This window comes from Leuresthes tenuis, unplaced genomic scaffold (genome assembly GCF_036924035.1).
Source record: "Leuresthes tenuis unplaced genomic scaffold, fLeuTen1.0.hap1 SCAF_12, whole genome shotgun sequence".
Taxonomy (NCBI): domain Eukaryota; kingdom Metazoa; phylum Chordata; class Actinopteri; order Atheriniformes; family Atherinopsidae; genus Leuresthes; species Leuresthes tenuis.
The window spans coordinates 28,211,871-28,237,907 of record NW_027325366.1 but is presented as its reverse complement, the minus strand read 5'-3'; the positions used below and the strand labels follow the sequence as shown (position 1 = coordinate 28,237,907).

The window sequence follows — 26,037 nt, the reverse complement described above, 5'->3', positions numbered from 1 at the left end:
TAATTGTGATGATTATTTCTCAGTAAAGTGTGTGCTGACAGCAGGGCCACAGACCTCACAGCACTAAATGTGAAAGGCACTGAATAGTCATACTGTGAGGCCTCCAGCACATGGCTGTAGTCCATGTCTGGGATTATGATGGAATAATAAACACAAAGACGTGAGTTTCTCCATAATGAGGAGGCACCTTCACCGCAGGCCAATAAAATGCCTCTTTTCTATGATTTTTAATAAACTCTCAGATGGTTATGATTAGCATCAGGAATGAATAAGTGTGCGATGTCGGCTGATGTGAAGGGTTATATAAAGACCACATCTGTCTGCCAGGCTGCCTCACACCTGCAAACAGACTGAGACAAAAAAAATGTATATTTGATTAATCACATGTTTGCTTCTTTAATTGGAAAGTCCAGAATTCGCCAACCACTTTGTGTCTTTGTGCAAGCAGAGCCTGAAAGAGAGCAGTTAGCATCAGCTTGACAGCCATTATCTTGTCACTTTGTCATACTGGGTCTCAAGTAAATTATACATCTGTTCTTTTGTCACAGGATGCCTCCTCTTTTTACTCTGTGAACGCACATTTGTTTTGAGTGTTGATAAAGGAGAGTTAGAGTGAGAGGAGACAGCAAAAAGAGGTAGATTAATCTCCAGAGTCAGAGGGAAAAGGATTTTATTAGTTTCACGTGTGAAGCAGCAGGCCGTGCTGTCAGTTGTGGTCAGGATTGAAATGTCCACAGAATGGTGTATTATACTACTTCACAGAGTGTGGAAGCGTTTCAGCCCAAAACACAGCAAAGACATCTGTACAGGGTGCATATACATTACGAGTGTGGATGAAAACCATAGAGTCAATCAGTCCTTGAGCTCTTTACTTTTTTCTGTGCCCAACACAAACATTTCTCGTGTGTTTTGAGAAAGAATCTTAATGGGATACTCTGTTAATCCAGGCAGGCTGATTCAGGTTGTTTGTAAGTGGCATGACTCTTGAAAGGAGACAGTCTGTCCAACCACTCAGCCACCCTGAAGGCCTCCAACTCTCTGTAACTTTTCTCAATTTCCATTTCTGAAATCCAACTTTGTAGTGCCAAAAGCTCGGAAGTAACAGGGCTAGTTTTCAGTGAAAGGTTACAAGTCGGCTCCGATGTTAGCAGAAACTGATGTATTTTTCAATCACCGAGGACAACACATGCTACAGCCTCATACTTTGGCTGCTATTATGACATAAAACTTTATGGAAGCAAAGAAAACATTTTGTTTTCCAGTTGTTTAGCTAGCTGTACATTTGAATCGTTATTGTATTTTCATGACATTAAAACCCATTTGTGATGTAATTTATGGCTGAACATTTGATGTATTTGTATTATGGAACTATGCCTATGTATAGCTGTTTATTTAAAGGTCCTGGAGTGGATTCAAACGTCCTTCACATGCACAGAGACACACAGGAAATGAGCATGCATGTGATCAAGCATTGGTCCCCTTTTTTTCTCGGATTCTGTGATTGACATGTTAAATTGAAGGAACAAAGGTCTGTCCAATTGCTCTGTTATGCAGGAACTATTTTCAGTCATTTTGATGTTCAAGCTTGAATAGGTCATTATTTCAATAGAAATTTTAACCATCTGTTCCTTGCTTCAACTTTTTACTTTTACCTGCCACATTTTAACAAAAATACATGTACTTTCTACTCCTTATATGTTTAAAAGAAGCTTGATCCTTTTAGTTTTGATGTATTTTCTAAAAATGATTGCTAGTTTTTATTTTGTGCCTTCTTAACATCAGATTGATTTCAGTTCACAGGGGTGGGACAGAAACATTAAAGGGAAAAGGGAGACTTGAATTTATTGTACATGACAATGAGAGCCAGTAACTCATCACATGGGTGAGAGCGAACCAGAACTAGACAGCGATGAGGAAGCTATTCCTCATCTGAGGCTTCATCTATGTCTCTGAGATACGCATTAGGTGTCCTTTTTAGTTGGTGAAACAACTAAACTTGATGCTTTGGAGTTGAACACGTCTTAAAGGTCCAGTGTAGAGGATGTGGTGACATTTAGTGTTTCAAACTGCAAATTGCAACCAGTTAAAGACTCCCACTAACTTCTAAACTATGCAGCAATAAAAGGCATTTAAGGTCTACTGTGGATGAGTGTTCAGTTTGTTAGGGAATAAAAACAAAATATTTCTTATTTTTCATGCAATTCTCCACTAATGAAAATATAGTTATGAGTATTATGTTGCATTTATGCCAAACTTTTGCTCTAAATTTTACACTGGAACTTTAAGAGCAATCACATAAGCCTACATAAGGACGTAGGAGGGGTGGTTATGGGATTCTTGTTCTGCAGAATCAGCTTCAAGATCTGCGAAACGCGTTTTGTTTCACTTAGTTATGCTTCATAGTCTGCGGTTTGAGTCTCCTGTGTGAGACCATTGTTTCTTCAGTTTCATTCTCCTTTGTTTTTTTAGGTTTAGGTATGGTTGAGGTTAGGAGGGAATCATGGTTTGGCTGAAAATAAACCTTTTCCCTACGTTAAAAATGCCATGGGGTCCTGAAAAAGTGTAAGCATGTAGGGAGCTGGGCGTGAGAGTGGGCCAAGACACACAACAACGCACCACAGAAGGCATAGAGGACAACGTTGTATTTTTAAAAATCTAAAAAAAAGAAAAAGAAGTTTAATTGTTCAGTTGGGGTTATATTTTTTTTAGTTTCTTTGCTTCCATAAATCCCCTTATCTATTTGTTAAACTTTCAAATGTAAGCTCTGAAACCTTCTGGTTTTGTGAGTTTTAATTCTACAAAAACACAACTTGAACAATGACATGTTTAAAATTCAGGTGGACTGACCGCACGTTCTGGAGGGCAATGAGTCAGAGACAGACAGCATGAACTGAGGGGGAGTTTGAAGTTCTGTATTCATCATATTGGACTGTTAAGAGCACGTATGCAGGCTTTACAGACTCTTACAACCATAGCGCTGTTTTGACAGTAAAGCTTCCTTCAAGTCAAAATGCTGGACAAGTCACGAGTAAAGATACACAACAGGCTTTAGCGGCAGTTTTATGAATGAGTAGCTGCAGATACAATAATGCTAGCTGAAACGTCACAAACATTCAAATAGAATACACGTTCTGTGAACACTGATATCCTTGAGAGTCTCTTGAGAGTTCACACCACCAAACAGAGGCTGGTCACACCTTCATCCTTGTTTGTCTTTCATCATCAGGGCTCCATTTAACATGGCCTCTTTTATTGTGCGCTCGACAAGCTCTCCTGTCAGCATCGGTCTTGTTTTACACAGCTAGATGAAAGTCTGCAGGGAGTGTGTAAAATGTTATTGGGTGAGTAAGCATGGTGCAGGTGCTCCTCTATGGATCCACCATATGCCTGGGCTCATGCAGACCCCTTCATTCTTGCTGAGGCCTTTCCCATGCTGCTATTTAATGAGGCGTGTTTTGTTGTCAAATGCATGGTGGGTTCTTCATGGTGGCTGTTACAGATACTTGTAATGAGCTCTCACATTGCAGTTTGTGAGTGTGTGTGTTATGGATTACAGAGACCTGTAATGAGCGCAGTATGTCTCCGCAGTGAGGAGGGTCTCAAACTGGCTCAAGGGAGTATCAGTTTGTGGTGTCTGGCCTTGTGAGTTGGAGAAATGTGCTTCGCATGGTTTGCACTGATGAACGCACATAATGGAGAAGGTATAGAATGCTCTATCTGAGTCTCGAGGGCTGCAGGTCACTTTTAAGGACCACATAAGGGTGATCCGATTCCTCAAAACTTTCACTCCCAAGATAAAGACAAGCATCTCTGGGGCAATTTTGTGATCCAATAATCAACCAAATACTCTGAACAGCTTTAGAATGAGGTCCAAGGCCAAGAAAAATGCTGGATCTTGAGAGTCTTGAGGGTCTGGGAGGGAGCTGTTGCCTGCTCAGCTGCACTCCTCACAGTTGCAGGCAAGGATGTATCTGTAAGTGGCCGTAATGCGAGTCCCGCCGGCGCAGCGCAGCCTCACTGCCTTCAGCTTAGAGGTGTGCGGCCGGCAGCAGGAGCAGGAGCTCTTGAATGGCTGTTTAAGCACCGAGCTGAAGGAGATGAGGGGGTCGGAGCGAGTGGTGTGGCTGCAGTGGCCCTCGCAGCGCGCCAGCAACACCATCTGCAAAACAGCATGCAGAAAATGTTAGGAAGATACAGATAAGTCGATCACGCACATTTTTCATCACCTTCAGGTTCAGGTAGGGATGAGAAAAAGGGTCACTGAGTACAATGAGACAGTGTTTCTGTCCGCCCATCCTGACAGTGAGTGGCCTGTTTGGGCTCAGAGCTTCTCCTAAGCCTCCCAGCCTCGGCCGTGCACCTGCAAAATAAGAGATAGCGACTAAAGCAGGCACACATTCCTACACCTGCTACACCTCAGGGTCAAACACAGCCATTCTGTGCCATTTGGAAGAAGAAAGACCAAAACTTTAATCCCTCTTTAAGTTTGACCAGCCAGATCAAACACACACATGCAGACAAAGCACCGGCCTGATCACTGTTGTATCCGTCTGACTGGCATGCCTCTGTGGGTCACTACATTCCTGTCGCCTCCCTAAACAGCCCCTTGTGTCATGTCCTTCTGTCAGCTGCTGTGTGTCGCCAAGCATGTACCCACTTTGACAAAAGCCTGTCTGGGGCCATAGCAGGGTGACACACACACAGGTCAGGAGTGTTGTCGCCACTGTAAGACCATTTGTCTTCGTTCGGGCTGGGGATCAGACTATCAAACGCTCCCTTCATCTACTAGCTCCCCTTTGGTCTACACTGTTCCTGGTTCTCCTTTCATTCATGCCGCGCTATGCTATATAAACAAATAAAGTGGATAAAGTGTCATTCATGGTTTTACAAAGACAGAAATACGGAACACACGAGTCACTGGTTTGATCCAAAAAGGCAGCACTGCAAAATACTCCATAAATACTAAAAGTAAATATATGCTAAAGGTAAAAGTCCAGCATTAATAAAACTAATAAATCTGGGTATAAAATAAAAAATAAAGTCTTGCTATTTGAAGTAAATGACTGAGGATGTCATCTGTGGTTGTTGTAACAAGTAACTATGTCTTTAAGGTAAAACTAGAAGAGTAAAAAGGATCTTTCTTTCAAAAGGGAAGTAGTTTGAGTGTCTACCAAAGAACACAGTTACATTCTGCTGCTCCAAACAGGGATTGAGGAGAGAAAACTTAAGTAAAAGAATACTAAAGCTGCAAGACAATCACGTTTCCAAAACATGTACTCATCTTAGGCATAGATGGACATTTAAACAGTGACAAGTGGAAAAAATTAAAAATCCAACCTTTTAGTGCACGTTATGCTCATTCACAGATTTATTATTCTGTTTTAGGCATCTGCTATAAGAGGTTTACATGCTATAAAGTTAAACAAAAAAACAAACAATTCTCACACTCTTACCACTTTATGTCAAAAGTGTTCTGTTTTAACCTGTCTCCTTAAGAACCTACTTTCAATCTGCTTTAAGTAAAAGGCAGCTGCTCATTCCTTTCAGGGCCATGCCAAACCGACTACGAGACTGGTTTTATGCATATGTCTTTTGTGGTGATGTCATTAAGCGAAACAAAGAAAGACTGGACTATAAACATAGTTTTCTGTAGGAAACAATGACTAACTGCGGAAGACTTACAGCAGGGCTTTGTAGTTTTGTAGACCTCTTAAATGAATACAAAGGTATACAACAAACAGAGGGGATGGAAAAAAACCTAAAAACCCTAATATAAATTGTTTAGGTAGAAACAATCACGTATGACTCTATATAGTAGAAACAGACTTCCAATCACAAACTAATCACAACTCTTATGAAGGTAGTAAATTAAGCATGTTTGCATGACACTTATAAAAAAGTTAATTATTGTGTTAGTCTAACCAAAACTGGACTTTTAAAATACATGTATTTATATAAAATCTTGATTTTCTAGTTTTATCTGATAAAATCGCCATTCAAGAAACTTAAGTACCATCTCTGTGCAGGGAATTGAGCTATACTTACATGCTAATGATCTCCCACAAGCAACAGAATGTGTTGAACTTTTCTTTTTGCACACAACCCAGCGCTGTTTAGTCAGACATATTTGGGGCAATTACTTGATCCTGCTCCCATGCACGTGTACTGAGACAGTGGTCTGATCAAAAGTTGAGCTGTAGCGGTGGCTCAACTCAACTCAACTGTGCATGTAACCATGTTGAATGTCTCGTATCCACTTCAACAATCAAATAAAAGAAAAATTTAGCAGTGTTTTTTTCAAAGCTGCTTACAAGTAAGGAACAACATTCATCCTTCAGCACAAAAAGGATCACATGCGTAGAAATTAAACAGCTAATCTGTTTAAAAGATAGTGTGCAACAAGAATAGTTAAAGGAGGGAGAGTTAGGTGTTAGTAGAAGGGTCTACAACAGTTTCTTGAAGAGTTGCAGTATGACTCGATACAGCCTGATTTTTCTTGTTTTGTGCAAATAAAGCTTCAATTTCTCTATACAACCTCTGGCTGCATCTCCACATAGTACGTTTAAGACATTACATTATTAAACAGAGAGACTGAAAGACTCCTTGATTATTTGGATCAGGCAATTGCTTGAGTCAGATTGAAAGTTCATGTCAAACAGTCTGTATTCCAAGTCTCTTAAATCTGAGGATTTAAGTTTTAAGTTTGGGCTTTTTTATGACGTTGCCTTGGGCTCTGCTGTGTATTCTTTTTTTATGGCACTTAAATCCACTTTCACAATACATAAGTCACATTTTTTTTTAAATCCTTTGTGAATTTCACAGTTTCATAAGTTTAGCAGTCATTATTACCAACAAACTAAAATCATACAAAGACTTGGTTTAGGTCTGCTGTGAGGAAGTCTGAAATACTCCAGTTGTAGTCAAAGCTGCTTAATTAATGAACATCAGCGTAAATAAAGCTGGTCTAATTAAATGTGGCACCTTGTTGCTCAACCCTGAGAGTGAGCAACAAGGAGAGATAAACATTTAATAAGAGATAAAGGTATCCTACACAGAGGGTAGGGTGTGTCGTGGCTCCAAAAGCTGCAAAAGCAGCCAGAACGAATCACTTAATCAACTAATTACCTTCTCTGTAATCCTTTTTGCCTTATCACGGTGGAAACATTTCTTCCCTTTAAAGTTTCCTCCAGTGTGTTGTTTCGACTGTGTCTTGAGCCTGAGTTAGCTGGGTGAACTTATTGTATCCAATCAAGAAATTCTCTTATCAAAAGGACCAAACTGCTTGTTTGTTCATGCCCTTTAATACGACTCATAGGAGCATCCTCTACTCTACAAACCCCACAGGTGGAAGGAGGGAATTATGACCATTCTGAGCATTTCCAAATCAGAGCAAACAGAATTCTCAAGTGTTTTCTTTAACAAGGTCAAGGTCCTCTTGAGAAGGAAGAGGTGGAAGGTGCAATGGCATGCAACGCTTTTAACCACTGGACATCGACAGAAAGTTGACATCCAGATCTGACAATTGTTTTTTTTGTTTTTTTGGGTCACATTCAGTCAATAATACAACACTTTAACAAAAAAATTTGGTCAACTTCTGGTTGGATTTAGGCAATAACATCACTTATTAGGGTTCAGGTCTACTTAGTTATGGTTTTAAAACCATCACGGTTAGGACTACACTACATTCTTTGTACTTAGCCACTGCCACTATAATGACCGCTATTTTGTACGTTCACATGCAGTTGCTCTCTTGACCAATAGAGGATATTATTTGAACATAATTATAGGTCATTATTGCCTTCATGAAAAAATGACCGATGGGTTTGTTTTTCGGAGGACAGTCTCATCCAACCATGTGTTTAAATTTTAGGCAACAAAAAAGGCAACTGAACAAATTTCTGACATCTGAGATGAGGTCTACATAGTGACCCCAATAGCAATCAATTTGATACCTAACATTGGATTGGGACATCAGTAATAAGAGATTAATTCATGTCTGAGCTTTTGCCAACCAGGAATGGTGTTCAAAATTGAGACTTCTTTTAATTTATTCAAAAAAAGGCTCCCCATGGTTATCTTTTTGTCCTTATGGAGCCAATGTAATGCAGAAAGCTTCACAGAGTGTAAGCTGAACTCGGATGTGGCCTACAAATTAAAACTTAAGAAGGATGGAAGATCCTAATCTGTACATGGGTAGTAGATATGTTCACCCATTGCACTCAACACTTTTAAATGAACAAATACTCACAGAAACAGAAGGGAAATACGTGGTGCAGGTGGATTTTGTGTGAACTTGAGCAGAGTGAGGTGTGAAACGGTTTCTGAGCCAGGCTTCCAATCAACTCTGTGTACTGTAATAGAAAGCTCGACTCATGCTGTGCAGGCAGGCCTTGCCTGAGCTGATCTGTGGTTTTGCCACCTGCTCAATGTACTCAGAGTTAGAATATTAAAAAAAGACCAAAGAACAGATCACTCACGCCAGAGGAACAACTGTTCTGGTGAACAACAGAAGGATAGAGAGATAATTGACAACACCTTTCTTCAGCAGCATTCATGTGTTTGGCACTGCTCGGTGGATCATCAGTCTTTTCACATTAAGTGGTTGTCTTGAAGTTGTCTGAAACATCACAATGAGCACCGCACCTCCATCATTATTCACTCTCCACTTTTCTTTTTCTTTCCTCAGCCCATCTTTCTTCCTATGGCCCCTGACAGCGAGACGTCCGCTTTGGCCAAAAACTGAGTCCCAGCTGAGGAGCAGAATATGTCTGCAGCGTGGCTCATGTCCAGCATGTCCAGACACACACACACACACACACACAGAAACGAAACGTGATTCGTCGAAATGACGGAGATAAAGTACGAGAGAGGGCTGACCAATTGGAGGAGGGGGAGCTAAAGTCATACAAGTTTTTTGGCCGGTGTTCCGGGGTTTTCTTTGTGTCTCTGAGGTCTGATTTGGAACAAAATGTTTTGCTGATATTTGAAACAAATTAGTGAACTTGTCAGCTGGACTTGTCTTGTTACTTTAAACAAATTTTCACTAAAATGAACATTAGACTACAGTGCAGCACGTTGGCGTACAAATGTGTTTTTGTGTAGTTTTGTGTCTGCTTTACCTTGGAGTTGCATTTGTAGATTGGGTGCGTGATGGTCTCCACAAAGTGGTGCCTCATGCAGCGATCTGGGTCAGTGTCACCCAGGTGTGGGTGTGCGTTATCGCTGGCCTTGTTGCTGCTGGCAGACTGGACCAAGCCCAGCAGGGGGCAGCACATCAGGACCAGCAGGAGGCCAGAGGGGGGACCCACAAAGATCGAAGGTTTCATGATCGGGGTACTCTGAGCCTCCTGATCCTCACGCAGTGTCCTATGCCTGTTGCTTCCTTCACCCTTCTTTATCACAGGTCTGTCCCTTTCTCAGTCACAATATATTATAGGATCTTGCACAGAAGGGAACTGTTGCCTCTTTTTTGTTCCTGCTAGTGCAGCGGAAGGTCAAAGGTGGCAGGTGGGTGGCTACATCGGGCCGCTCCATCCCCAGCCATCTCAATCCATCTCAGTCTGGAGGAAGAAGACAAACAGGAGGGAATCATTTGAAACAGAGACATGAAGCTAAATCGAGTGTGTTGGTAACATGTTATGTCAATTTGTCATACAATAGGATGTGCAAAGTGGATGAAGCTACCTCCAGACAGCTCCTCTTGGAATTTTCTGCCCGTATAAGTGACTGACTGTTTAAGTGTGCATGTCTCTCCAAACCTGGCTGCCCACATTGTCTCCTGTATTCTACAGTCAACGCGGTCAACACCCACGCACTGGACACACACATGCAGACACATAAGTCCTGCTGCTTTTATTATAGAGAAGAAACTTAAGCCATACACAAACAGCCTGCAGCCAGGCCCTTTCCTCTCCACAGGAACAACTTTTTCATTAAAACAAATCGCTCTCCCAACAAGCCCTCTCATGACTACAAGCCCTCTGCCAGTCCCGCAGCATATTTTCACAGGTATTTACGTTTTTTCCCCCCCTCCCCTATTCCAACTTGACATTTTATAGACCTCCTGACAATGAGGTTTGTGTTAAGAAAGAGCTTGGTGCTGGCAGAGGCAGGTTTGCTGAATGTGTTGTGAATTATCGAGAAGTGTGAGTACATATGGGGTCAGGGAATGTGAGAGGTGCTCAATGATAGAGGTTAAATGATTTTTCAAACAAATATTATTGCTGGTAACCTGATTTGGACTAATTATTGGACTGATTTACATCAGTTGCTTGTAAATACTTGATTTGTGCCTATAGTTTTTAATTATTTAAGCTTGTTTTACACATGTGCATCAGAAGGTTACAGTGAAACTACAAAGGTTACAAACATTGCCTCAGAAGTTGTATTAGAGATGACACATTTATCTATGCATCCATTCATCTACTGTGCCTGCTTCGTCTCGTTCAGGGTCGTGAAGATCCTGAGCTGACATTTGCTTTATCAAAAATGTATCAATTAGCTACATTCATACTTTTAAGTATCTCGAGTTTAAGAAGAGTTTAAGTATTTCTGGATCTTGCTCACTAGTGATAGCAAGTTGGAGCAAGAGATGAACAGACGGATTGGGGCTTCCTCAGCAGGGCGCTACACCTGTCCGCTGTGCTGAACAGAGGGCTGAGCTGAGAGTTGAAGCTTTTGATTTACTTGTCCATCTTCTGAAATGAACTTCCTTCAGGGGGTGGCTGAGTTCAGCCTTAGTGATGGGGTGAAGAGCTCGACCATCCGCAGGGAGCTTGGGGTAGAGTCCTCATCAAAAGGAGTCAGCTGAGGTGGTTCGGACATCTGGTTAGGGTGCCTCCTCACTGGAATGATTATATATCCCTTCACCTTGGGGAGTGTTGCTGGGGAAAGGGGCGTCTGGGTTTTCCTCCTGGTCCTGTTGGTGCTGCAACCTGACCTCAGATAGGTGGAAGATAATGGATGTTTGGATGGATTAGCAATATTCACACTCATAACTTCCTAGATTTGTTTGGATTGATAAAACTGTAGCAGAGTCTTGATTGGGGTCAAGAAAACATCTGTTGTGATATTGCAAAAGAAAAAAGAGGAAGTCTTATTATTCTACCAGGTGCCACAGTCTGTTTGCTGAATGCCTAAAATCACAGCATCAAATAACTCTTCACATAGCAGGTCAACATACGTAGATTTTTAATTAACCAATAAAAACTAAGAGGCGCCTCTAATTAATGTCAATCCCTGCCACTTCTACAGTTGTCATGGTTACAAGCCTGGATGCAAATGACAAGGAGGAACTTTAGAGCTGAGCTGAGGCACAGCAGAGAGGGATGGGGATGGAGCTGTAAGTTGTATTCATTCATATTTCATATTTTCAAGTCCACAAGTTGCCAAGTGCTGTTTAATAATGTGAAACACTATAACTTGCTTGCCACTTGTTTTGTTTTAAAGTACACAAATTGGGAAATATATGTCATATACGACATATGTTTTTGTGTGCTGTTTAAGTTGCATGCTTGGAAAAACAAGAAGAGCTGCAGGGAAAAGTAGGTGAGCAGGTCTATCTATTTGCATCTGCACGATTCATCCAAATTCAAGAAGGCACAATTGTTGTAATTTTTACCAAAACATTAAAAACAGCTTAAAAATAAAACAGTTACTTTGAAACTGTGTATGTTTGTGTACACAAAGTAGTAACTTTGAGTGTTTAGAATAAATACTGAGTCCAGGTAGTTCTAACTGGCGTCATAATTCACTCAAACAGTGACCAATGCCACAAACATAATCGTAGCTGTCGTGTCGTGTCGCTAACAATCAGTCAGATAATTCAGAATTACCATGACATGTCAGATTTTATCAAGCAGTCAGAGGTGTCTGGCACAGTAGATAGTGGATTAGAATATTTGCATTTAGTGAAAATGTCCAGGTAAGATGATTATTAATCAGGAATTTGATCACGTGTCAGATCAGATGTTTGAGTTTTCCCTCCCCTCAGGGTAACTGAGCATAGATCAGCACGTTTTCAGCTTTGACAGATGGAGCAAGTAGGCTGACTGTTGAGTGAACTATTAAGCACAAATTATTAAAGGAAAACAAGAAGAAAAACAAAATAATTGATACACTAAATTCCCTTCTTCAGCTGAAATCAAGATGCTAGTTAATTCAATTTTTATACACTTCCTCCTCATTCCTCCATCTTTAACCCCTCTCATTTCAGCCACAGTGTTTCTCTTTCTAAGGGGAATCATTTAATGTTAACATTCCTCTTGAGAGAAATAGAAGTATCATTTGGGCTGTTAAAATAAATACTCCCATAGATGGTTTGTTGGCCTGTTGAACATGTGCTAGAGGGTTTACACAGCGGACAGCCCCGTCCTCTCACATACAGCCAGCACCCATCAGCACCTCCAGCTCTGCCAGCCACGTAATGACCACTGTTATCCCCATCTCTGCTGCTGGTATCGCAATCAGCATCAAAAGTGTTCTCGTTTTAGGCATCATACACTCAAATCATTGAGGATTGAGTGAGAGTACAAGATGAAATCAGTGATGGGTAACCCACATAAGACGGAAAGAAGGATGTAAAATGAGGCATGTCAGGCAGATGAGACCAAATAAAGAAAAGATTCATACATCCACCACATGTAGGCATGAACACAAAGTTTTAAGGGAGCACTGACGCAAGCCTGCGCTTGGGCCTTTTCCCACCCAGGTCAACCCTCTCCTACCGCCCTCTGTGCATTCTGTATGTGCCCTGTGGCCTTAGAAATTCCATTTAAGTGCAGTGCACACAATAAACTACACATGACAGCTTTATTACTTGTCCAAAGACCCAGAAACAACTAGCTAAGTGTTATTTTACCACTAAAACCCCAAGGTCCTGTCCACAGTTTAATCTAAGAATACTGTATGCTAATGGCCTCTGTGGAAAGCCAAAGTGATAAGAACATGACGTTTTTGTTTTCTATAAAACAGTCATAAGATGAGCTAATGCCATGAGGTCTGTTTTCAAGCTGAAATGGTCAATATTTGTGCAGGGAACTCCTGATCGTTTGCTGTTATGCTGAGCCCAAAACGTAACTTGTCATTTTCAGTTCTCGCAGCAATGTTATCAGGCACAGCAGGTAGCTGTTTCAACCAGTTTTAAACCAGTACAAAGCAGACAAAGATGGTGAACAAATGGTGAGCAGAGGGGTGCATTGAAAGGGTCGGATATCTCCCTCAGGAGCTGGTGGAGACCAGATAAAGATGTCAGTCATAGACAAAAGTAGTTTTCACATATGCACGGCAGACCTTACAATTCAAAGATTCAGTCCTGACTTTTTATGGCGACAACATTGTAATAACTCTAGGAAATGACAGAGTGAGACTATTCGTGTTAATCCTCTAGAGAATTCAAGGCAAACATTAATGCAAAATGCTGATTTAGTGAGAAACATCATTCTTGTTTATGTTGCAAATGTATGTTGTGGATAAATGGAAAAATGCATTGATATCAATATGAAATCTGTGATCACCAGAAAGGTAGGAAGCCTTATCAGTCATTCTCAACGTGCTGTGAATGAAACGCTGAAATTTCAACAATGTATTTTTATCATCCTGCTTTCTGAGCACTTTATCCAGGCACCACTCCGGAGCTTTTCCAGATGTGAGAACACGTCTTAAGCAGAGAATGTCCTGCTTTAACGTGCATGAGTGAACAGGAAAGTGCGGAGGAAGAAAATATCTTTATATTCACCAGGTATCTGCAGACAAATCTACAACAAAATTCAAGTGATACTGTCTATCTGCTGGATAAGTCAATACACAAATGCATTAACTTATGGTTCTCCTCCCCCCAAGAAACCAAAAGAAAGTTATTGTTTTTCCAGTATAATGGATATTGTACTACTAAGGCAACTAATGCTTGAACCCCAGTGAAAAACTGCTGGGAATGACCCTTTGAGAAAAATATTCTTTTAGTTACTTTTGACTCAACAATGGGGTCCAATCCTACAAAGATGGACTGAGAATGTGCTGTGAGCCACCATGAAGATCATTAAAAAAAGATTAATCAAATCTGTGTTATTTTGCTCCATTCATTCTCAGAGCGTCCATATGTGATACTTCATCAGCGATTTTTAAAAATCCATCATGTAACTTAACCCTTTAATATCCTGCTCCACCATTTAATAGAGCACTTTTTTCAGTGTTTATACTGTATCCTATCAATAAGATGAAGCAAACCTCGCTAATAGCAGCTTATCAAAGGCATTTAATTGCAATTGATCATCAGCAAGTGTGAGCACCTTTGTGAAAGCAAAAGTTTTGGTAGTGGGCTGGGCTGCAGCATTCAGGTGTGCGTTATCACAATGTCAAGGAGGAAAGACATCAGCAATGATCTCTAAGGAGTAATTGTTGCTGCCCATCAGTCTGGGAGGGATTATAAGGCCAAAATGTGCATGAATGAATGCTGCAAACTTCAATGAACCAAGGCAATCTTATAAAGAAGAATGTCCACAGAGATGTGAGAGACTAATAAGATCAAACAGAAAAGGATTGCTTCAAGTCAGAGCTGGAGCAGACTTACGTTTTCACACACTGGTTCTGCATTTTCCCTTAGATGTTATTAAATAAATAATGATGTAACATTTAATTTGTTGTTGTTCAACTGAGGCTGTATTTAACTCATTTTAAATCCAGATTATTTTTAATTATGTCCTGGTATGTCAAACCAGAGTCTTGATGTTGGACTGAATACCGACCGTAACCTTTAACAACGAAGACCAAAGATGATACTGAGAATTCGTGGATTTCTGTCCTTTTGAGGAAAAAAATAAGCGTGCAAATTTCCACTCAAACCAACACATGAAATGAATTTGGGAAGTTAAAGCCAATGACAATATTTTCCTGCTCTCACTAGATGACGCTCCTGGTTCAGATGAGCAGAAAGCATGTATGATTGCTGCTCATCTAAACCCAGTAAATTGATTTTGTAAAGTGAAAACATGCTAAATCAATTCGACTCTAACAGGACAATGTAACTGGAGTTATGGTCACACCAGGAAAACATCCTCGGCATTTCCTCATAAATCACAGTTCCCCTTTAGAACATGTGTTTTTGTTAAACAGACAACAGGTTCTGGCCTTACCATGATGGAAAGCAAACAAAGATAATGACAGCAGCGGTCTGCCTTGTAAATACCAGGACAAGCAAAATAAACGTTCCCCTATCCTAAATGTAATTTTGGTCTGCTGCCAGCAATGTCCTTTCTCATTAACAATTAGTTGAGCTGTCCAGACGTTCCCACCTTTTTATGCCCAGCAGAGATGATTTTCTATTGATTGTCGTCTGCCAGCCGAGGCCACCCTGTTCTAACTGCACTACGGCAGGGGACATCCCTCAATACAAGGTGACTACACATCATAATTACAGTCTCCTTTGGCTGCTCGGGCTTAAGCTCTGAAAGCTGGTGATATCAATACATAGCTATGAATGGCAGCTGGTTCAGATAATGGGGGCTTTTAGGATAATAAATGGAGAATGTGTCTGAGCGAGAGTTCATTACTGCTCTTTTGAGGGTGAGAACTTATCCGTGTGTGTCTTTATCGGTTGATACAGATAAGGAAACAAGGTCGTGAGGTTTGGTGCAGCATAAGGCCAGTGTGGTCTCCTCCTGTCGAGTTCACCCTCACCTGTCCTGCTCAGATTTATTGAGTCCTGACAGTTTACAAAAAGCAGCTGGATCCGCTCAAACACTCCACCTCCCCTTTCTTGTCCAAATATAATGACCAGCAAACCGTCTTGGTCCGTGTCTTTCCTGGATTCACGGTTTGGAATCACCTCCATCAACCACTCAAACCAAACTCATCTCAAGATAGTCACACAAACACATCCTCGGTGTCATCTAATTTAAAGTACAACCAGTTCCTCCTTCATTCCTTTTCCATTGCCTCTTCATTTATCCCAGACCATCCACTCCAAGTACTCATACCACTCTGTTGCACTGCAGAAGTCTAAACTACAGTGATTATGTTTGGGAGGAGTGCTGGATCCAAACTTATCGTGTCACCTTGGGTCCTTGCTGTTTTCATTACGTAATGCAGCTATGTTGGCAGCAGAACTCCACAAAGTACAACAAGTCATTCATTCTGAATTACCCATGAAATTTCACCTCCATTAAGGTAAACAACTTCACTTGATGACTCTTGTAGAAACATCGCTGCGAGGCCAGGCTCCATCCAATAAACTTCTAAAAATAACATACATATACCAGAGATAATAACAGAAAACAGTGGAGGGACTGCTGTTGCATCAGAAAGGTAGAGTTATTCTGTTCAGACAGAATAGTGAAGTGTGTGCCAAAGTTGGCCATCATCTTTATATTTTTCAAGCTTTGTGTTCTTTCGACATTGTCCTTGAGACCTAGCTCAAGTCCTAAATGAGAGGACAGTATTTTAATTACTTGAACACCACTTTCTGAACCTCTTATCAACCTCGTGTTATAGAATGTTTTTCAAAGTATTGTTCTCACTAGCTATTGGGTTAGCTTTAGGAATAAGATCTTCTACTACTTACTACACTCCAAATTTCCATTTTCACAACTCCGAACCCTCTTGAAAAAAGGCAAAAATATATCTCCTTTCAGACATGCACTCCTTCCCATTAATCTTTCAGTTACTGAACCCCATCAACATTCCTGAAGGAGCACCAATCTGAACTGCATGCAGTAACAGATAAATATACAAAGTAGCGGTGGGTCCTCATGTGAAACACAATCAGCTTTCAAACTCCCAGATTTTTCTTATCATTATTTAATGCCGCAGTTAGCACTCTGCTGGAGTCATTTACTTTTTGCCTGAAAACTAGGCATAATGACCACCCTATTTATTACAAACTAATTTATCCAAACAGCTGGTATTCATATTACAGTATGGCTGCCAGTAATGGTTAGTGTTTTATAAGTTTATTTATTGTAATGGTTATTTTCAAATCTAGTTGATTAAAACTTAATTTACTAAACATTTTCCCAATAAAATAGGGATCTAAGATCAGAAGAAAAACTAAATAATTGAATAAAAAGCACCAGGAAAGCAAAAAAGGAGTGTAATATAGGATTTTAACTTGCTTTTAACTAACTTGGATTTTGATTTTAACTTTTTTAGTTTGCTTCAACAAACAGTACAAAGCCAGCTCTCACTTTAAAGTCCACATCGATAAGTCACAGTGACGTGTTGGGTTTATTACAGAAGACAAAAACAGGAGCTTTGTTAAGATGCAGCAAAATAATCAATTATGCCGATTATTCTGTTTCCATTGTTGTTGAAGGCCATCACTGTAAATATATTTAGAATGAATTAAAAGTAGAGACCACGTCTGCATATGCATAAACAAACGTCGAGTTTGATTGAAACTCAACAGATAATCACACACTGATGACTCCCAGACACTGATACAACCCAACAGTTGGACATAACTCACTGCAATAAACGCTTTGGCTGCTGTCTTGTTGTTTGAGGTCTGAAAGCCCCAGGATGTTTTATTTTAGAGGCTCTTGTAGTGAAGTCGCAGGCCATTTCCGTTTTTTGCCCTGAAGTAGGAGCTGCCATCAGAGGGAATGGATGTAAACAATGACCATAACCCCACAAAGAGATGTGATCAGTGACGTGAATACATCATTGTAGCCTCATTTTACAGGCAAAAGCTTCAATTTGAGGGAAAAGACATTCACCATACACAATTAATAAGTTCAAAAATGAAGTTTATCTAATATTGACCCACTTTAAAAGTCTCATTTTCAAAAGGAGGAAAAGTTAATATCCCTTCCTAAATTGAAAGTAGCAATATAACAAAAAATCATAGAACATCATAAAAGAATTGGCTGAATTCAAATACAAACAGACGTCTGCCGCTGTACCGTGGGTGAGGGTCAGCGGTATCTTTCCCACCATAGCATCTAATAGAGACATCACAATAACTTCAGAATTTAAGCTTGGAATCAACATCTCATAGCTCCCCAAATCCAAAAGCTTTAGACCAGAGGGCTGGTGGTATGTAAGACGGAGTCATATTGTAGTGATGTGGTTCTGCTTTCCAGTTATTCTTAACCCAGGATGGATCTTTTTGCATGTACTGAGCCCTTCATAAATTATTTGCCCTTCAGCAATACTGCTAAAATTGTTCCTACAAAACTCAAGTGGAATTTGCTTAATTTGATTTGCTCCACGAAAGATGATATGACTTTTAATAAGCGGTAAATGGAGACCCTCAGACTGGTCTGAAGTTACATAAAATGCTTGCTGTGTAATAATTTTGTCTGCCTCTGGGCTCTCAGCTATGGTTCTCTAATTAGTTTTTGAGTACCGAGAACTCCACATTGGTCAGTTAAAGAGGAGATTGCTTTGGATCTTAGGGAGTTTGTGCCAAATTATTGAAGTTATGATTAGTTTCAGGCAAAGCTGAGCCGGAGGTAAGACTCCACTGACTAATAATGCACTTAAGTGGGAGGCGAAAAACAGGGTGGATATTAAGAGCTGAAACAACTATATATTTGCAGAAATTATTGTCAAGTCATAGCAAGCATAACTTCATGTTTCAGGTCTGTGTAGCTTTGAATTTTGGTGTGAATGGGTCAGCAGTAAGAACTGTACCAATAACACTTGATAATTACTTGGTTGTTTTGCGTTACAGCTTATGTTCACAACGGGGACATTGCGGGGTATCGAAGCATTTCTCATGATTTCTCAAAAACTAAACTTTTAACAAAACTTGTGTTAGAAAAAAAGCATATGATATCAATTCTTTAATCCCAGACAAAAGGTCTTAACTAAGTGGCTTCTTTTCTTCTGTGTAATTGTCAACTGATAGAGATGCTGACTCTCAGGTGGGACATGCTGGCCCAGTGGGTGCAACAGACGATTTAGTATTTTATGTTTCTGCAAATCATGAATTATCTCCATCCCCGGTTAGGTGCACATTTCAGTCAAGCTATGGGGCATTTAACTGGGCCACCATACTTATAATCATATACATGCACAGGAACGAAATTATTCACTTAAGTAATTCCACCCCCACGATGCTGTGTGAGAAAACGATGTGAAATCCCTTTCTCTTTGGGATCATATATCTAAGTATAGCTGAATTTTCTGCACAGATATTGTTTTTAAGATACATGGTGATTTTTTTCAGATGATGTGGTTAGAAAATCAAGATTTTATCAGAGCAGAGAGACAGTCTGGATATGCTTCAAGTGATATGAATGAATCAGCGCAGCTTTGTCTGTATTGATAGACGCTTACGCTTTACTTGTTAAAAAAGATTTGGTCTTTTGTGTATGGCACATAAACAGATGCAACTCAGACCAAAACAAACATGGCTTAAATCAAACTTGAAACTGAGGATACATGCTTTCAAACAGCTTATAAATCTTTTGATAAAATACATCAGTTTGGGTAAAGTCTCACTGAGAGAAACGGGCAGCTAGCTGTGGTTAAATTCTCATTACTCTGCAATTTGTTCACACAGAACGTATTTGTTACTTGTATCAAATTAAAACTATCACCAACATAAATGCTTTTTTTGCCATGAAGGGTCAGATACTTGTGTATAGATGACATATAGTGCAAGACATGCAGTCATGTGAATAAGAAGGTAAAAATAGGTCATTATTAGGTTCTACTATGTAAATATAGCTTCAGTTGAAAAAGAAGTAATTAAATTTTATACTGTGTCATTATTTATTGAACAAAAACTGATGAACAAGCATTGGGTGAAAAACCCACCCCACGATTCCACTATTTGTTTATAGAACCACCTTTAGCAGCAATAACTTCAATTAAATGTTATTGTATGATGTTGTCAGTCTCACATCATTGTGGAGGAATTTTGGCCCGCTCTTCTTTACCATGTTGCTTCAGTTCTTTGAGGTCTGCAGCATTGGTTTCTGCACAGCTCTCTTAAGGTCGCACCACAGCATTTCAGTCAGATTGAGGTCTGGACTTTGACTGGACCATTGCAACACCTTTTCTTTTCTTTTTCAGACATTCTGTTGTAGCTCTGCTGCTGTGTTTGGGATCATTGTCTTTTTGATGACCCAGTTTCAGCCCAGCTTTAGCTGTGGGACAGATGGCCTCACATTTGACTCTAGAATACTTTGGTATCCAGAGGAGTTCATGGTGGACTCAATGACTGCAAGGTGCCCAGGTCCTGTGGCTACAGAACAAGCCCAGATCATCAGCCCTCCACCACCGTGCTTGACAGGTATGAGGTGTTTGTGCTGATATGCTGTGTTTGGTTTTCTCCAAACGTGCTGCTGTGCATTATGACCAAACATCATTATGTCCAAAGGACACTGTTCCAGAAGTCTTGTGGTTTGTTCAGAGGCAGCTTTGCAAGCCTAAGCTATGCTGCCACGTTCTTTTTAGAGAGAAGAGGCTTTCTCCTGCAACCCTTCCAAACAAGCCATACTATTCAGTCTTTTTCTAATTGTACTGTCATGAACTTCAACATTTAACATGTTAACTGAGGCCTTTAGAGTCTGAGATGTAGCTCTTGGGTTTTTCTGCAGTTTCTCTGAGCATTTCCTTGTCTGCATTGGAGTGAACTTGCTGTGACATCCAGCCCTGGAAAGATGGAAATCTGTCTTTTTTTTTTCTCCACGTGAATAATCTTTCTTTCTGTAGAATGACAGACTTTAACATCATTGCATCTGATGTGTTTCGTCCTAAGTTTTGTGTTAACACACACCTGGATGCTCCAGACCAGCAAACTGCCAAAACTTCTGCTTTTATGGAGGCGCTCACACTTACTGATGATCAATAAATCAGTTGCAGTTGATTAGCAGCACCTGGCTGTTACTTAATCTCTTCATTGCTCTGGAAGCAATAAGGGTGGCCTTGCGTTTTTACACTGTGCTTCTGATTTTTGTCTTAGTTTTTGACCAATATACAATCTATATAACACATATAATTATATATAATACTTGTTATTTGTGTAATTTGTCATGTGTTGTAATTTTAATTTGGAGACCAGATAAGGATCAGATATTTCTTATATGTAAAACTTTAAAATTGAAAGAGCATGTACTTTTATTTTCGTAGAACTTTATATAAATCCAAACATCAAATTTGCATTAATAGGGACTATAAATCTGGTCCAGCATATTCATTTAGAACTTACTGCAACTACTCAGTAGGTGGCTGCTACCACACCTTGCAGCTAACTAGAGTCCTGCATACAGCCAGGTCACAGATCAATAAATAAAACTAACTGCTCTGGTCGCTCCTATTCTGCTCAGACACACAACAGCTTAAAGATATGAACTTAAAAAAAAGTCAATAAGTGAAAAAAAGATGGATTATCTCAAAATCTGTTATGAGCAGTTACACCATGGAGACTCCCAACTGTACAAGCCATATGTTGTGCAGAACAGAATTTCTCCATCCTCACCACAATGTTTTGTTCTTCCCAGTGGGGTGCATGTATAAATATCCTCTACCCACCTCACGTATGGGTTTTTACTCTCACACATACAAACCCGCACACATATGTGCAAGCGGTACACAAAAGGCTGTGTGGCGAGGTATTCTCATGTACTTCATGCTGCTGATTTGGAGCTCTACACATTACTGGGATGCTGGTGGGCCAGGCTGAGGAGCCTGATCATCAAGAGGGATCTTCTGCTTTATCACCCAGCCCAAGCAGCAGCTGCAGCTGGTGTCCAGGGATCGGCCTGTCTGCAGCAGGCTGCTCGGTTATAGAGCCCCTGCTGTGAAAACAGGTCCTTTAAAAAACACTGGAGGAGAAGGGAATGACAGGTAGTGTACCTCTATGTCTCTTCTTCATTGACTTTCCAATTACATCATCACACTCTCCTCTGATTTGCCTGAGTGCTGCACCGTGCTTGAAGTTTACGTCATGATTTTCTGCTCACCTCCCCACCTGCCCTCATCCCCAGCCTCACCCCCTCCATTGTTTCACCAGCTTTTAATAAACTAAAGGGCAGATTCCTGACTGCAGCGCAGGGGGGAGGCTGGGTGGTGGTGGTGTACAGACCTGTCCTCCAACAACACATACACATACACAAAGAGTATGCACAAACACACACGGTTTGGCATGCAGAGTGCCAAGCTCTTCCACCGTCTACTGACGCCAGCAGCCGAATCACACACACACAAACTTCCTCTCTCAAACACACACACTCAACCTCTCCACCCTCTCCACGCGCCAACCTCCTAAAAGCTAAGCTCCTCACTAAATATATCCCTCCCCAGTAAAGATAAGACAAACAGTGTGGATTTGAGAGCGGTGTACAGCCAATGAAAGGCAGCTATGTGAGCCGGAGCTGAGCTTGTGTTAGCTTTACAATTAAAGCTTCTCAGAAACATTACAGACAGAGGACACGTTTGCATGAATATTCTCAGATTTGTTTTTCTTCCGAGCTACTGCAGTGTGGGAGCTGTGGTTGCGGTGAAGTTGCTTTGATAAAAACAGATCCTCCTAATCTTGCTCGGTCAACACACACACATACACCTCAAATCCTAAGATCAGCTCCTCATCAGACAGAAAAAAAGAAGAATTACGCAGGGAATGTTGGTGCTGGAGGCTAAAAGCTGTGCGTGTAACTAGATCAATCCTCCATTCAGTTCCCAGCCTGAGGTGAAAGGAGCAAGCGAAGAAGTCGTAGGCATGTTTGTTTAGTCGCGCAGGACCAGTTTTCTTCAGGCAACAGATATCTGTCACATGCTTGTCTGGCAGGGTGGCGTTGAGGATCCTATCGATGGCCCGCAGTTCGTGCAGAGCATCCATTTGTCAGAAGCACATTCCTGCAGCGGTGAGATACTGTGAACTGCCTATCAGAGCCTCAACACTGTCCAAATAAATACATCCACAATAGGCCCCAGTGTGTGTGTTTGCATGCATGTGTGAGAAAATGAAATATGAGAGCTCTGACATGAAAACTAAGCGTGCACTTCTCTGCCAGAGCATTGCTGTCTATCTGCACCTGGCTGCGACGTTTCAAACACACCTCCTACTCGCCTTTGTAGCATTTTTCTCCTCCAAACAGTTTGAAGATGATTTTAAGTTTGAAAACTTTTCCTGACATTTCAAACTGTTTCTCATCTGCTGTCACCGGAAGCTGAGAGGGATGTCTGCAGGGATGTTTGCATCACTCAGTCTTTCTCTCCACATCTCTCACACATCTCAGTTTCATTCTGTTTCTCCTATTTGTTGTGTCCTTTACCAACTTTTCTCGATTTCAATTTCAGATGTTTCTTCCTCTTACTTGAGCTGTTTCTCTCACCCCTCTTATTCTCCACTATTCTCTTTCAGTCACATAATTTTTCATCTAAACAACTTCTCTATTTCAGACACACACACTTGCCTCCTCCTTCTCAGTCAAATGGAAGTGGTAGCCCGTCTTCTCCTCCTACTCCTACCTACCACAGCGTCTGCTATATCTGTCATCATCTCCCACTACCATAAGTCAGCAGCCTTGGGGTCCAATGCAACAGGCTAAGTCAATCATACACTCTAGGGCATAACAAACCTGTAAAACACATAGATATCTGAACACCAGTGAGCACAGATTACCTTTCTTGCCTTTCTGTCAGCGCCTGATTAGCAAATCCACCGGCGCCAACACAAACATGTTTCCTCTTATTATGAGTCATGTCACACTGCGTCCTAATCACAACCACTTGCACTTTCTGACTGTGCATGTGCAGCAGAAAAGACCTGCTGTAAAAGAGGAATGTGCACCTGAGCTGGAGGATGACAAGAAGTGAGCAGAAGTGTCCCTCAAACTCCGTGGGAGTACAACCATATGTGATGCAGCTATGCAGAAATGCAAACAAAGAAATGCTGAAACATTTTCAGCGTGTCATATTCATAAAGAGGGTAAAGAAGAATTGTCCTGTAGGTGTAAGCATGCTGATCCAGGTGTGTGACACCCAGGCTGGTGGTCTTACCTTCAGCAGCCGGCAGCAGAGAGGTTGAGATCCTGCATACAACACTGGATTTGTTCTACTATTGTTTCCCAGCCAGCTCCTCTTGTTTCTACCTCCCTCTCACACACACTGATTGTCTGAGCACTAGTCTCTCCTCCCTCTGTCTCAGTCTCACCTCCTCCCTCTCCTCCCTCTCCTCTTCTGTCCCACAGTCACACACTCCCTCACTCCGTCTTGAACAGTGGGAGCAGCCTGGATGCTCTGCCCGTGAGGACGGCCGTCACATGTGGATCGTGACACAGCAGTCGTATATCATACGCCCTTTCTCTCTCTGTCTCTCTCACAAACACAGCAGCTGACGCACCGACACGCTCCACGGCGGCAAATGGGAATTCCAGGCCTGGACGGCCCTGCTCGCCCCATCAGGGGGAAGAGCTGACCAAAAGCTGCAGCCAGTTTTACGAGGTCAGGGTTATAAAACTGTTAGCGGATTTAGTTTATTCAAAAACAACTGGCCCTTGTTGCCGTCTTCTTCACACGCTTTATTCCCCATGAAGGGTGGGGGTATGCAGGTGGGGTGGGTGAGGGGAAGAAGGCGTCAAATGGGAGGTTTAAAAAGTCACCTCAGCAATCCTCTGGTGAAGGCACTCTTTGTGTTATAAGTGCAGATACCCGTCATCTGTGGGCAGAATTAAATGGAAAAAAGAAAACAAAAAGCTTGTTCAGCCTCACTCATGAAAGATTGCAAAAGTTCACTATGTGTGAATAAAATATGCAGGACTCTGTAAGTCAAGTAATAAAGCTGCCTGAAAGATATTTAATTTGTCTTCATCTTTAAACAATTACATTATATGACCAAATGCCTGTATGTTTGGAAATTATGAGAACAAGAGCAGTACAGCGCAGATTTAAACTGTAACAACTTCATCCATCACTCTCATACGGATCAATACAGAGACACCCTGAAAATATAAAAGGGACAAACTACAATCAATAGAAAGCTAATAAAACTCTGAAAGTCATACCCTCTATGAGGCAGTGTGCACAACAGCTGCCAAATAATTGTAATACGCTATATTACATCAGTCACCCAGCTTCCAGCTCTACATTTTAAGGGCTGTATTCACAAACAATCTCTGAGGGGGTGGTCGAACAGTCAGAAAAATTACCTTCCATCATCTTTCCCTGAGCCGTTTCCCCTGAATTTGAGTCACAAAACCTCATGAGGATAAGGAAAGATGGTAGGAGAAATTTGTTGGGACATAGGAGAAAACATCCAAGCTGCAATAAGAATCCAACAACATTTAGCTGTGATGTGGGTCTGCAGCACTGAAACGACAGACGTTCTATGAATATACATTGTGTCTAATGCAGACAAAGTATCAAAGTAAAGACAAAGTAAAGAGATTACTTTATTATCGACATTGGTAGCTTAAAAAGGAAAGAAAAAAGAACAAACGTTACAGATATTGTTGACACAGTCTGCTTGCACTTATCCTCATGTCCTGATATTTATCCACATAAATCACTGTTAGATAGATAAATTTAATCAGGTGTCATTGAAAACTGTAGAATAGATCTATCTCCTTTCTGTCATAAAGGATGGTCCGGAGTATAAAAGGAAGCATTTAATCTCCTCTCCTTAGTATTAAGTGGATTTGACCAGCTCTCATCATTATTACTCAGACACCTCTGAGTCATTTCACTTAGTTAAGAACCTCCCCAAGCAAAGAAAACTATTACATCACTTGTGCTTAGAAGGATTCTTGACTTATAACAGCCAAGGGGATTTGTCTGACTTTTAAATGAAAATGCCTTTATTGTCTTCTAAACATGGGAACAAGGAGAAATTAAAAAGAAATTAAATAAGTCCAGGAGGAGAAATTAAATAAGTCCAGTCCACAGATCCATGCAGCCACAACATTTGAGCATTACTCTAATATTTTCATGCAGTCGTGTTGAATAGGATTTATGTCCATAAATATGAGGCCCACAGGGTGAATGTTTCCCTGATGGGTCCTTTTGCTTCCTTAATTGTCGTTTTGAATGACAGGCACTGGTGATAAAGTTATGTTCTTTCTGGATTACCCACATTTTTACAACAGTTTCACC

At 40.9% G+C, this 26,037-nt stretch overlaps 1 protein-coding gene across 1 annotated transcript; it reads right to left on the bottom strand.

The window, feature by feature from the left end:
* Nucleotides 1-653: 653 nt before the first annotated feature.
* Nucleotides 654-24,172, bottom strand: ndp (norrin cystine knot growth factor NDP). Its single transcript, XM_072397372.1, has 3 exons — nt 23,947-24,172; nt 9,120-9,560; nt 654-4,159 (listed from the first exon to the last, which is right to left on the bottom strand). Exons 2-3 carry the CDS (start codon nt 9,324-9,326, stop codon nt 3,935-3,937), a joined length of 432 nt encoding a protein of 143 aa, XP_072253473.1. The 5' UTR covers nt 9,327-9,560; nt 23,947-24,172; the 3' UTR covers nt 654-3,934.
* Between the last annotated feature and the right edge of the window lie 1,865 nt (nt 24,173-26,037).